We start from the raw sequence: 15,145 nt of genomic DNA on the forward strand, positions 1-15,145 counted from the left end.
AAAATAGTAACATCAGAGAAATAATTTTTCAAATATCACTTCTCATTTGTGAAAACTCATCAGTTTTGTAAAACATGCACGAACATGTGCACGAACGAAAATGTGAATTTGTAAATTCCTTTAAACATAACAAATCAATTCCAAACTTGATGAAACTTTGAGAAATGTTTGCAAATGATATTTTAAACATGTTACAAAAAGAATTTTCTAATTTGCATTTTCCAATTGTGAAATCTCATTATTTTGCAAGTGTGTCCAAAATAATATAAAAGGCAAGCAAGATACAAATAAAGCTCAAAATTAGATTAGCACAATAAGCTAACTTGGATCTTTAACTCAAGGCGATTAGACCTTAAATCAAAGAGCACCAAGCTCTGATACCAATTGTTAGACCCTAGAGGGGGGGTGATTAGGGTCTTATGCTAATCTAATCCGATTAAATGCCAATTAAAAACTAATTAACAAGTTATCCTAGCAAGTATGAAATACCACAAGAATTATGAGCTAGGATAAGCAATGTAAACAATGAGATATATCCTATATGATGAAATATATATATATGCAAGGATATATAAACTAACACAAGGGGTAAACAATGTGAACTAGATAGTGGATCATATAAATAATGAGCTAATGACAATGGCGATAAGAAATATAAACACAAGTATAAATAAACGCCAAAGCACACTCAAACACAAGATATGATCACGGAGTTCGGACCTTCCGTCCTACGTCTCCGCTCCCCACTCCCGGGGAGAAATCCACTAACACAATCCGGTTTGGAAGCCGGAACTTCTTCTACACACTCGGTTTTCTAGCTAACCGAAAACTCTACAACTCACACTCTTGCAATCACACTCTACACCCACTAAGTGTTGGACCTAGCCGTGTCTCCCTCAAGTGCTCGGTTACAACCTCTCTCTAGGCACGTCAACCGACGCCACTCCTCTTGGATTCGACCCCGTCTCTCACCACACACTTCTCTCGGTGTACAAGTGTATTACAAGTGAATCCTCACAATTAAGCACAATATAAATCAATTGATTGTTCTCTAAACAAGGTGAGAACTCAATTAAGCACAACTCTTAGTCACAAACCCACAACCCCAAATTATACTATGAATGTAAATACAATAAGCTCAAAAGGTTGTGTGTGAACAAAGAGATATAAATCAAAACTAAACTCAATGTAGTTCTAGCTTAATAACAATGATAATCAAATATATAAAAAAGCTAGAAATAGAGTTTAGAAAACTTCTCAATATATCAAGAGTGGAGGGAGAAGAGTTGGATGCCCAAACACCAATAGATGATCTCCTCAAGCTCTTGTAGAATTGAATCACAAAAACAAACTCTCAATTTGCTTAAAAGCTTTTTAAACACACTTAAACCAAACTAAAACCCTTGTTAAAAACTTTATTAAACTTGATTAAAAAACTCTCTTAACTACTTTGAAAAGACATCAGCAATGGGGTATATATACCCTCTCAAAACTCAGCCAAAAACCCCCAAGAGAAAGACAGAAAATCCCCAGACAGATCAGCTCAGAAATAGCCGTTAGGAGCCAACGGCTCTTTTGTCGGTCGACCGGAAATTCTGTCGGTCGACCGATTTGAGCTCTCGGTCGACCGGACCGGTCGACCGATGACTCTCTGGAAAAATACTGACGAATGGTCAATTGACCGGTCGACCGTACCGGTCGACCGAAAACAGACATTTCAGAAAACAAAGCTGATTTTAAAACACTGTTTAAAAATATCAAATAAATTCCAAAAAATGTAAAACTTTGGGGAATGATTGTAGACATGATAATAAACATGCTACAATGACTGGTTATCAAAAAGGACTTCCCAAATGAAAAATATCATGATTTTACAAACTAGTCCAAAACATGAAAATATGAGATACTTGAATTTTGATGTTTTGACATAAACCAACTTTTGAAACTTTGTGAAATGTTTTTGTAGACTTAGTAAAACATGTATAAACTGATATTGAAGTCTACAAACTAAGAATACAATATTTTCACAAAATTTCATATTCTATGCAATGTTTTCAAAAACATAATAGAAAATATGAAATATAGAATTTCATATATATAACCATAAAAACTCAAAACATATGTATGTATATATATAACTATATATATGCATAGAAACCAAAACTTGTGTATATATATATAACTATATATATATACGAAGAAACCAATAAATGTGTGTGTATAGATAATTGAGCTTAACGTATTAAACACACATAATATAAACCTATAACTAAAGTTACCCAAGCAATGATCTTGATCTTCATTGTAGCTCAACTTGGTACACGTTGCGGATGAAGCTTGAACTTGATCTTTAACTTGAATTGTATGTTGCTTCAACCCGACATTCCGCCAACCTCCTTTGGATATCATCGTTGAAGCGCAATCCATCCAACCTCCAACTACGTTGTTTGTCTATAAAACATAGGAATGCACAAACACTAGACAAACAACATTAGTAATAAATTGTTTGTTAAACATCGTCAAAACAAGAAGGCCAACATCACAAACGCGGAGTTCGAGTTGATTGGAGGATCGGCTTTTTTGGCGTTGTGCCGAAATCGAGTCTTCTCTTTTAGAGAGGGGACTGTATGAACAGTGCAACCCCCATGGGAGATAGTCTTTAAATGAGTTAGCTACAACTGGAGCTTTATTCTCCTCAGAAACTTTGTGGATCTTGCGCATAGCCTTGGGGCTAAGGGATCCGAAGGAGAGGGCCTCCTCGTACTTGGCTTGATCAAACTCGATAATCAGAGTTTCAACGGTCGTTCCAGTGAGATGAACGTCGGATTACACCACCACTTCTTCGTCAGAGAAGCTAGTCCCCAGCGGAGTCGCCATCTTTTGTTTGTTGGAAATTTGCAGTAAAAAGACAATGAAAGAAAAATTTGACTTGTATTCCTCTCAAAATCAATTACAATTTGGATTCCGATTACAAAAGAGAGGAGAATGGATTTGATTCTCCCCTTTGTTTAATTCTGGGTCCTTCACAGTGGCGATGAGATGCCTCACTCGAATGCTCGCGTCGATTTTGCTTCTCGTTGACGATCCGCACGTCTTGATTCACTGGAACGTAGTCTTCTCCTCACGATTTGACGCCTGGAACGATGTCTTCTCCTCACGATTTGACGCTGTGGAGAACTTGCGTGGCAAGTTTTGAAATAACTCTTGACGAGTTGATAACTCTGAACGAGTTTTAGAAGAACTTGCAGAGCAAGTTTTGAACTCTGATCGAGTTGATAACTCTGACGAGTTTTAGAAGAACTTGCAGAGCAAGTTTTGAACTCTGATCGAGTTGATAACTCTGAACGAGTTTGAACTCTTGAAAAAGAGTTGATTTGAACCGAAACTCGGTTATAAGCCAAGGGAATGCTCCTGTGGTCGATCGTTGCTGAGGATGAACGTCGATTTCCCCCTTGCTGCCAAGCCAAAGATCTCCTCTTTGCTGCCCAAAAAGAAGAATCCAAGAGCCCAGAGCCAAAAGCCTCAAACTCAGTTGAGTTTCTGATATTTATAGGGGGTTACGGGTGGTAACTGCCCCCTTAATTTGCTCCTCAATGGGCTGAGTGAGGGTATAACCGTCCCCCTCTTAAACAGCTCCCTAAATCGTGGGGAAAACGGTTTTGAAACCGTTCTGTTAGTGCTTTGAACGAGTCAAAACGCTGAAAACAACGTTCTGAGCCCGAACTGTGCGTTTCTGGACCTGAAACGCAGAGTTAGGCCTGAAAACGCACAGTTGGGCCTGTTTAAAGGCTGAAAACGCACAATTGTGCTGTTTTAGAGATGAACTCTGCGTTTTAGGCTGAAAACGCAGAGTTGGCCTGTTTAAAGGTTGAAAACGCACAGTTCGTGCTGTTTTGGAGATTAACTCTGCGTTTTAGGCTGAAAACGCAGAGTTTGGCCTGTTTAAAGGCTGAAAACGCACAGTTGGTGCTGTTTTAGAGATTAACTCTGCGTTTCTAGACTGAAAACGCAGAGTTGAGCCTGTTTAAAGGCTGAAAACGCACAGTTGTGCTGTTTTAGAGATTAACTCTGCGTTTAGATGTTGAAAACGCAGAGTTGAGCCTGTTAACGGCTGAAAACGCACAGTTGTGCTATTTTAGCGATTAACTCTGCGTTTTGATATTGAAAACGCAGAGTTGAGCATGTGCGCTTTGACTCTGTAATGCAGAGGCGAACCTTAGGCGGGCTTGGCGAGCTTCAGGCTAAGTCCAATGTTCTGACGAAGTCCAGTCTTGCAGACGGACTTCAGAACATAACTTGCTACGAAGAACAGGTCATAACTTTCAAACCGTAAGTCGGAATTAGACGAATTATATATGAAAATCGGCTATCTCGACGAGACGGGGCCATCCGAACCTAGCCGAAGGCTTCGGTTCGCTTCCTCCGTTTTGCCAAATTCCTTACGGTTTGAGAGATATCTGCATTCTAATATGAAGAGACCGTCAATTTGTAGTCTCTTTTGCTAGAGCTTTGCACAGATCGTCCTCTTGTAATCTTCGTCTTGGCTCCTTGAAAATATGAGAGTCGTCAGATTGTAACTCCCGATGTTGATTGTGAAGGCTGTTGAATTGGGGCTTTCATTAGTTGTTGTGAAGGTCGTCAGATTGTAACCTTCTACGTGAAAGTCCTCAAATTGTAGCCTTCCTTTAGGGGCGGGAAGAGATCGGGAGGAGCGGGGTGGCGAGCTTGCGTTCCTCGGCCTCCAGGGCCCAGGCGTTGACGCCGCCAGTGGCGTAGCCAGAAATATTTTTTGCCCGGGGCGAAAAATAAAGGTGGTCGGCGGTGAGGGACTTGAAGCGACGGAGGAGGGAGAGGAGCTCGATGAGGGAGAGGAGGGAGGCGCGGGAGAGGGGGGAGGGTTGGGAATTGTTGAGATGGAGGTCTTGGAAGAGGAGGGAGAGGAGGTTGGATCTGCGATAGAGGGAGGTGAAGTGGCCGGAGAAGAAGGGAAGCGAGGGGAGGCGGGAGGGGGAGGTGAAGTGGGGCAGTTTCTTGCCCTGGGCAGCTGCCCAGGGCAAGACTGCCCTGGCTACGCCCCGCCGCCCCAGGGCTCGTCATCTTCCTGCTTCGCCTATAGATCTGAGAGAGAGAGAGAGAGAGAGAGAGAGAGAGAATGATGAGTTTGGTCTTTTGACATAAAATGGACGGGACTACTAGTCCCGTCTATTTGGTTTGACATGCTACTCCTAGATTAGCATGCTTTAACTACATGAGACTAGTAGTCTCGTGTAGTTTGAAAAATTATGCGTAACAAAATCGATCCTTTTCATCTGAGTTAAGATGAAAAAGGTCTATTTTGCTCATTAATTTCGAAAAAAAAATGTTGTTTTCAAAAATTTGTCCTTATCCCCCTATTCATTTTCTCCCGTGCTTCACACGGAGTACCCCACTTTTAAATCGGACTCTTTGGTTCCCATTGGCCATCGGGAGGGTCAACAGGTCTGGGGTCCGCTCCATCCAGTCACCAACTCGGTGGGATTTAACTTTTTGATTTGACCAAGATGGAATTTGAGGGAAAGAATTTCTATTTATATATACCTCTTAATTTCCTCCAATTTTTTTATATTTGTGGCCGAATGAGGAACGCTTAGAAAGATTCAGCAAATATCGCCATCACCAATTAAACAAATCATCGAGCAAAAACAATACACATCCCTACTATAATATATATAAAAGCCCTAGCGTTACGCGTAGGCGTAGCATTTATAACGACCGCAGAGAAAATTAGCAGCAGCAGCAGGCTCCGTCGAAGAGATGGAGAGTTTCTTGAAGAAGAACTTCGATTTGCCGCCGAAAAATCCATCGGAGGAAGCTCAGCGTCGATGGAGGAACGCCGTCGGCAAAATCGTCAAGAATCCGACGAGGAGGTTTCGGATGGTTCCCGATCTCGATAAGAGATCCGAGGCCGAAGCCAAGAGGAAAAAAATCCAGGTTTTATTCTAACTTCTACAGTTTTTTTAAAAAAAACCTTTATTTAGCTTTTCGTTGGCTGTTTCGCCCCCGATCGTCTATCCTAGATCTTTTCGCGGTAGAACTGGGTCAGTATCTGTAACGGTCTGCTCACCGTCCGGTACGGTTACCGACTGGTGATCAGATTCCGTTAAAATTAGCGGGGATCACGGGAGCAACAGGCCACGTGCTTAGTGGCTAGAAAATTTGATTTTTTTTTAAATTGTATATTTAATGTTTTATTCTGAATTAGATTTGATTTCTTTTATTTTTTTTAATTGTATATTTAGTATTTTACTCTGAATTAGATCTTTGAATGTGAACATTTTCATAATTCAACTTCCAACTAATGCTTACGTTTCATTGACGCCATTGGTTACGCTGGAACTGATAAGAATGCTAAAGAGCGTAGGACCAATAAATTGAGTAGAGATCAATAAATATATTATTTATATATTTTTTAAGATAGCTTTTTTATTAGCACCGTAAAAAAGCTATATTTTTTTAAGAAAAATATATATAATTTAATTTTTTTAAGAAAGTTTACGTTGTTTGCCACTTGAATTTGTTGTGCATGCTTTTTGTGACCCAATTAATTAATTAATTTATGTTAATTTAATTTTTTTTGGTTCAAGCTCTGTAAATAGTTGTATAGGTAATTTGTTGTGCTTGCTTTTTATGACCCAATTTATTAATTTTTATGTTAATTTAATTTTTTTGGGTTCAAGTTGCTTTTAATTTATCCCCTTTGCACGTTGTTTTGCCACTTGAATTTGTTGCGCTTCCTTTCTATGACCCAATTAATTAATTAATTTAATTTTTTGGTTCAAGTTACTGTGCTGGTTTTTGTATTTTGTATGTTGTTTTCTGGCTGAACATGATATATACACGGGAAGTTTCCTAGAAACTTCATTTGAAATACGAAAAAAAAAAGCCAAAAAAAAAAGAGAAGTCTACTTTCAATTACTCCTACCCAACCAATTGGCTGCCACCGTTTGGACCCATTTGCCTTTGTTTTCTGTACTCATTTATGGGTCAGCTTCCGTCCTTTTCCTTATTGTTCACTCGTCAGGGTCAACTTCTACTGCTTGGTCTGCTAAAAAAAAGTCGGAAATTTATTATAGGAAATATATTTTCTATAATAATATTTTTTTTATTTAATTTAGTTTTTAAATTTAAGAAAAGAGATGGGATGAATTGAGTTGCACCATGTTAGGGGATGATGTGCCTCATGTTTAAGAAAACTCATTTCATTTTGGCCGTGTTTGGATTTCAACGGGGTTAAGGAAAGCTATGTGAGAGAAGAGAAGAGAAGGGAAGGGAAGGGAGTTCCCTTCCCCTTGGTTACACCCCAATTTGAAGGGTGAACTAGGGTGAATAACTTCACCTTCTAAGTGTTCCCAAACAAGGTGAATGGTTCCCCTAACTTTCCTTCTCCCTTATTCCCCTCAATCCAAACAAGCCATTAGGAAATAGATGAAAGTCAAAAGTTTCGATGATTTTGGTCCCCTATTTCCTTTTCTTTGATTCTAGAATAACAGCCAAACAGGCCTGCAAAGAACTTGTCCACGACCCTAGCCCACCTCTAACTACTTTCTCACGTACAAGGAAAGTGGAACCTCAAGAAAAGTAATATGAAAACACAATAATAGTTATTCAACGTCATCTTACATCGACTTAGCTAGGGTTGGTATTCCTTGACTTGGGCTGCTTCATGCTTTCCTACCTTGATCTTTTTGAAAATACTTAAATTCTTCTGAGAGACACTTTGGATTCTTTCTTCACAAGCTTTTCACATTGTTCTCTGCCAAACAGATTCGATCTACTTTTAGACTGAAAAAATCCATGATTTGACCAGTTGTGCTGACATAGGGAACGTGTTCTTAAATCATCTTGTTCATGATAATGAGATAAAAGAATCATTCACATAGCAAAGTACTGTAACCCTTAAACTTTATAGGATGCCTAGTTCAGTCGTCACACAGTTTTAGTAGATGGAGATAACCTCAAAGATTCTCCTAAACTGAAACATAGTATTCCTTGGATATAAGTGACGTGCAAACTTCTCTATCCATTGAGACGTCCAAAACGGCAAACACGAGTATTCCTTGGATAAAAGAGGAGGATCTAAAGTATTGGAAGCATAAGCTTTACATATAATTGAATTTACAACTTACAAGCCTGCATATGGCTGATATTAATATCTGCTCTGTTTGGACATCTTTACTTCTTATACAGTAAAAAGTGTCTCCTGTGCATAGGAAATTTATGCATCTCAATGGTTTAAATGTTTGATGTGGTCATGATAACGCGTCACTATATAAGACGGTTTAAACTTTCATTGGATTTCAAAGTTAGAAGTTCGTCTATTAGTGACGTTTTCATTACTCAATGCTATGTTAAATGCTATAAATCGGATGTGAACACACGTTGGAGGAAAGTAAACTCATGGTCCCTCCTGAGTGAGGGAGGCAGGGAGGCAGGGGGCTATATCTTCAGTGTAGCCAAAGAAGATGCATGTTCTTTGTGAGTGTATGATCGACGGTGTTGGGCATGCTCTCCTTGCTTCAAACTGTTCTTCAATGAAAAAGGATGTGGTTTCAAGATCATTAATTGATGAACACACAATATGGCTTGGAAAACTCTTCTTATGGGGACTAACTAGGCTTTAGTTGTACATTTTTGCCATAAAATCAAAAGCCGTTATTATTGGAGGTATTTTTAAAAATCTGCATGATCTGGGCCTACTCTGATAGAGGTCAATCTGCTTTTTTCATGTGGAATCATCTTGAGACTAGTAGCAACAACCTGCTGCTTCTGCTGGAATATGTGATGTCACAGGTTTCTGTATGTCTGATTCTGAAATCACTTGATGTTTACAATGAAACAGTGCTGAATGGAAGATGGACGTGACGCCATTGTTTGTCATCTTTCTAAGGAATTTGGAAAAGTTGTGCAAGTTAAATACCTAAAACTGAAATATATTTTCTTCTGTTATTGTAGAACCTCTCTCATGGCAAACAACCTTGTATGTATATTCATATTATTCTGTAAGCCGGTCTCTGAGAGATGCTTTGGATCTATAACGTGCATAGGATTGTTCTTTCTACAATTATGTTATGCTATTTCTCGAAACCTGTAGTCTATTATTAGGTCTACTTTTGACAGATTTTATTTGCTTGAGGACAGATATCTAATCTACTTACCTTTCATGTTTATTTGGTTTCATCCAGGAAAAAATTCGGGTTGCCCTCTACGTGCAAAAGGCAGCCCTGACATTCATCGACGGTGCCAGTTCTACTATTAGCCACAGACTCGTCACTTTATTGTACTCTTAGCCTTCATGGTCTTTATTATTGTTATTGTTTTTCCAATGCAGCTTTTAAGAAAATTGAATACCAGATACCAGAAGCAGCAAAAGCAGCTGGGTTTTCTCTTAGTCCTGATGAATTGGCGTCCATTGCACGTGGTCATGATATCAAGAGCTTGAAGGTTCATGGAGGAGTTGACGAGATATCTAGAAAAGTATCTGTATCACCGGATGACGGTGTCAATTCTAGTGATCTTTCACTCAGACAGGAAATCTATGGACCCAATCGATATGTTGAGAAGCCATCGAGAAGTTTTTGGATGTTTGTCTGGGATGCTTTTCAAGACTTGACTTTAATTATTCTTATGGTATGTGCTGTCATTTCTATAGGGGTTGGGCTTGGCACTGAAGGATGGCCTAAGGGTATGTATGATGGGGTGGGTATTCTACTCAGTATCTTCTTGGTAGTCATTGTCACGGCAGTCAGTGACTACAAGCAATCTTTGCAATTTAAGGACTTAGATAAAGAAAAGAAGAAGATTTTCATTCAAGTAACTAGGGATGGCTATAGACAGAAAGTCTCTATATATGACTTGGTCGTTGGAGACATAGTTCATCTTTCAATAGGAGATAAGGTGCCAGCTGATGGGCTATACCTATCTGGATACTCCCTTTTAATAGATGAATCGAGCTTATCTGGAGAAAGTGAACCAGTATATATTTCTCAAGATAAACCTTTTCTTCTGGCTGGGACCAAGGTTCAGGATGGATCTGCTAAAATGATAGTAACTGCTGTAGGTATGAGGACTGAATGGGGAAGGTTAATGGAGACTCTTAGTCAAGGAGGAGAGGATGAAACACCATTGCAGGTTAAGCTAAATGGTGTTGCAACTATTATCGGAAAGATTGGTTTAGCTTTTGCTTCATTAACGTTTCTTGTCCTGTTAGTGAGGTTCTTAGTTGACAAAGCAACGCATGTCGGCTTGCTGAACTGGTATTCAGATGATGCATTGACTATATTGGATTATTTTGCAATTTCAGTTACTATAATTGTCGTTGCAGTTCCTGAAGGTCTACCTCTTGCTGTGACATTGAGTCTTGCATTTGCAATGAAGAAGCTAATGGATGACAAAGCCCTTGTAAGGCATCTATCTGCTTGCGAAACTATGGGATCTTCTGAATGCATTTGTACAGATAAAACGGGGACTCTGACAACTAACCACATGGTAGTTGATAAGGTATGGATCTGCAACGAGTCCAAATCTTTCAAGGCAAAAGAGACTGCTAATGATCTAAAGGCCACAGTGTCGGAAGAAGTTCTAAGCACCCTATTGCAGTGCATATTTCAAAACTCTGGTTCTGAGGTGGTGAGAGGAAAAGATGGTAAGCCTACTATTTTGGGTACCCCTACAGAAACAGCACTATTAGAGTTTGGCTTGGATTTGGAAGGAGTTGTTGGTACTCAGCATCAGGATAGTACAAAGTTGAAGGTGGAACCATTCAATTCAGTCAAAAAGAAGATGTCTGTACTTGTGTCATTGCCTTTTGGAGGAGTCAGAGCTTTCTGCAAAGGTGCTTCTGAAATTGTCTTGCAGATGTGCGACAAGGTTTTTGATGGTAATGGAAATGCTGTACCTTTATCTGAAGAACAGTCAAAAGATATCCTGGATGTCATTAATGGATTTGCCTGTGAAGCTTTAAGAACCCTTTGCTTGGCAGTTAAGGAGATGGATAATGAATACAGTGAAGATGAAATTCCAGCCGATGGTTACACACTGATTGCTGTTTTTGGTATCAAAGATCCAGTACGGCCCGGTGTCAAGGATGCGGTGGAGGCTTGTCTTGCTGCAGGTATTAAAGTCAGGATGGTGACAGGAGACAATATTAACACGGCTAAAGCTATAGCAAGGGAGTGCGGCATATTGACAGATGACGGTTTAGCGATAGAAGGACCAGATTTTCGAAGCAAAAGCCCAGAGGAGATGAGGGAAATAATACCGAAACTTCAGGTTCTTTCATATCTCATGGACCTTACAATTTATTTTTCAGGATAAAATTTCTGCTTACATGTGAAATTGTATAGGTTATGGCCCGATCATTGCCTTTGGATAAACATACCCTTGTGACTAACTTGAGGAATATGTTTAACCAAGTTGTCGCTGTTACTGGTGATGGAACTAACGATGCTCCTGCTTTGCATGAAGCGGATATTGGCCTTGCAATGGGTATTGCAGGCACTGAGGTATTGCCTACTCAACATTTTATAATTTTCTTCGATCTCTTTCCACTGTAATTTTCTTTTAGTAAGGATTAGATTATACAGCACACATGGTCTATTGAGTAACAGATCAACACTGGATTCGTTTTATCTATGTTTAGCTGCAGCAGATGTCAAAACATCAATTCCGGCCAGCTATTACCTTGTTTATTTTAACTTCATCTGTATATTTTGTTTTCAGGTTGCAAAAGAGAATGCTGATGTCATTGTATTGGATGATAACTTCACAACCATTATCAATGTAGCCAAATGGGGTCGTGCCGTTTACATCAACATCCAAAAGTTTGTTCAGTTCCAGTTGACTGTCAATATTGTTGCTTTAATGGTCAATTTTGTTTCAGCATGCATCACAGGTATATCATTAAAGGATTGAACTTGTACCTATATTGTATAATATTTATCAGCCGTTATATCTTGCAAATCATCATTATACTTATCAACATTTGGACCTTTCAGGAACTGCCCCTCTTACTGCTGTGCAGCTACTCTGGGTCAATATGATTATGGATACACTTGGTGCCTTGGCCTTAGCAACAGAGCCTCCAAATGATGAGATGATGAAAAGACCACCAGTAGGGCGAGGAGAGAATTTTATCACAAAGTCCATGTGGAGAAATATCATTGGGCAGAGTGTATATCAGTTAGCTGTACTTGGAGTTCTCATGTTTGATGGGAAACGCCTTCTGAAACTTAGCGGTCCAGATGCTGATGCTGTAAACAATACGTTCTTATTCAACACATTTGTTTTCTGTCAGGTATGCATTTATTTCATTGAGAATATCAAAACAACTAAAAAACATTCCTAACAATTATTTGCTGACATCTTTACTTCAGTTATGAGCTTAATGTGATATAACTTGGCATCTTAGTACAAAACTAATTTTGGTAATTGACATAGCCTGCTTGGTAAATGTATGTTACAATGACAGTTTGAAAGCTTCATTTAATCCATTTTCAATGATGAATTTATTTTTTAAAGTTTAACCTTATTTCTTTTGTATTACTAAATGGAACTTTGCATACTGAATTTATAACTAGAACTTGCTAAACATGATATCATCGAGGATCATTTAAGGTAGCAGAAAACTGAATGGAAGAACATGTTCTGTGCAAATGACACTAATTTTAGTGGGATCTGCTGTTGTGTTTGACATGTGACCTGCAACAAGTGCTTAACTGATGCCAACTAATTCAGATATATCTGTTTAATTTTTCGAGAATATGCTTAAGAACTGGACTATATGGTGCAAGATGCAGTATATTTGCAATAAGTTCATGTTTCTGATGTTGTGTTACTAGCCTTGTTTTAACTCTTCACTATACATCATGTACCATTAAAAAAAAGAGAGGAGTTGATAGGGATTTTTCTTTCATGTTCTGGTTTTCCTTATCAATAGTGGTCATCTTATGCTTATTAACCTGGAACCAATCTTCAGTATTTGCTGCATTCCCAATTCCTTGATTTACAGCTAATACCTAATTATAGAATTTTTGGTCAATAAGAGGTTAAAAAAGTATAGAAAGTATAGGCATACTGCATATACATACAGTGTTGTGTTTTAGTTTTGCTACCCATAACATGACAAAGGATTTGGATAGATTTTTACTAATAAGAAAAAAATCATTACAGTATACATAGGCTTAACGTCAGTATTAACCTTGGTGTCCATTTTTTGGTATTTGTATAGGTATCGGGAGTTCTGGATGGGGATTATTAAATTGTTGCATTGCTGGCTTAAAATCTTTAAAATTGTTTGAAATTACAGAACTAAGAAGAGATAATTCCCAAGGCTTGGTATTTCTTGATTAACTAGCAAACGTATGAAAATGAATAATTCTGTTTGAGAGTAAATCTTGGTTTAGTACTTCTTGCACCAATCACTTTGCAGCTTCCAGTTTCAGGCAAATATTTCCTCTTCACTGTACGAGTTACCTCATCCTCAAACTTCCATGGCTAAGCATGCCTAGATCATGAAATATATCTTCCTGGATATATGTTAGTTGTGTGTTGCAATAAGTACAACCAGCATATCTGATAACCTTACGTATGATAATTTGTTTTTCGAAGCTGATTTGATTATTATGCTCATAATTGTCCTTCAGGTCTTCAATGAAATAAACAGTCGGGAGATGGAGAAAATCAATGTGTTCCGAGGGATATTTGGCAGCTGGATCTTTGCTGCTGTCTTGGTTTCAACCGTCATATTCCAAGCAATAATAGTGGAATTCCTTGGCGCTTTTGCAAGCACGGTACCTCTTAGCTGGCAATTGTGGTTACTTTGCATTGCTATTGGATCAATAAGCATGATCGTATCCGTTATCTTGAAATGCATCCCCGTTGGATCTTTTCATCTACCGACAGGTCCGGCACCTGATCAGAATGGTTATCAGCCACTACCTAGCGGTCCTGAAGCAGTTTAAAAGCTGTTTTATTCTTATTTTGTTGTTCGCTAGGAGATCAGTTGCCACTTCAACTTCTAAGCATATTGAGAACACGGGACACCAGAGCCTCCTAAAAAAACAGCTGGCATCGTGTTCATGTCACGGAACTCTTTTTCCCGCAAAATTTAGTTCCTTTTTTTTTCCCGCTTGATGTCTAGGTAGGTCAGAGTGGTGGTTTGGATAATGTATGTGAAGCCATTCTGTTGACGTCCAGCTCTGGTGGCTGGAGACTTTATTTTTGTGAAGGATAATGATAACAACTGAAAACAGATAACTTTATTTTGGATGGTGTACATTTTGATTTCCCTTTTTGATAAAGCCATGGGCGGTGGAGGAGGTGCGAGAAGTTATTTGATTTTGCCTTTGTAGTCATTGTAATAGAGGTAGCCACTTCTGCTCGATCCAACTCTAATAGATGTCTGTGATCTCACTGTTTGGCAACCAAAAAAAGTGTCTTATCTAAGAGCTTGTGTCTTATTGACTTGGTCAAATAAGTTAGTAGAGCTGTTTGGTGACCAAAAATAAGAGGAGATTATTTTAGAGATTGTGTTTTTTGCAAGTAGCTTTTGAAAAGCTACCTCAAGTAGCGTTTGTCTTTGGGAAGGAGTTGCCAATTTTTATCTTCCATTTTTGCCCCTAATAATTCTAATTTTATATCAGTAATATTGCATGTTTTTTTAGTCATTTAACAAACTTAAGCTAGTTGTACAGCTACTTTTGCCAAACAGCTCTAGTCAATCAGCTAGCTACACAGCTAACAGCTTTCAGCTACAATTTCACAGCTTTTAGCTAGCTTAACAGCTTTCAGTTATAATCTCGCAACTTTCAGCTAGTTTTGCCAAACAGAACCGATATGTTGGCACTCTTGACACATGTAATTCAATTGATCATGTGCGTGCACAGAATTTTGCTTCTGTTTTTAGCTTTGGGGGCAAACCCTATACACAAGCTCTAGGCTGTCCGCAGAGACTCTAGGAGATGACGGACAAAATAGTAATTTTGTATCTCATGCACCGTACATACCATGAAAGTCCTGGATCTTTCTTATTTTAGCAATGTAAGGGAAAGAAGCCGAGTATTAGTTAAGAAGGAACACGGAGATGGCAGAAGCCGTTACGATGTCTTTA

At 38.8% G+C, this 15,145-nt stretch overlaps 1 protein-coding gene across 1 annotated transcript; it reads left to right on the plus strand.

Moving 5' to 3' along the window:
* On the plus strand, positions 5,533 to 14,448 carry LOC109840140 (probable calcium-transporting ATPase 5, plasma membrane-type). The gene is made up of 7 exons (XM_020408659.1): positions 5,533 to 5,970; positions 9,222 to 9,276; positions 9,368 to 11,307; positions 11,382 to 11,540; positions 11,758 to 11,929; positions 12,033 to 12,331; positions 13,680 to 14,448. The coding sequence occupies exons 1-7, from the start codon at positions 5,794 to 5,796 to the stop codon at positions 13,995 to 13,997; spliced, it is 3,120 nt and encodes a 1,039-aa protein (XP_020264248.1). The 5' UTR covers positions 5,533 to 5,793; the 3' UTR covers positions 13,998 to 14,448.

The sequence above is a fragment of the Asparagus officinalis genome, chromosome 5 (genome assembly GCF_001876935.1).
Source record: "Asparagus officinalis chromosome 5, Aspof.V1, whole genome shotgun sequence".
In the NCBI taxonomy this organism is placed as follows: Eukaryota; Viridiplantae; Streptophyta; class Magnoliopsida; order Asparagales; family Asparagaceae; genus Asparagus; species Asparagus officinalis.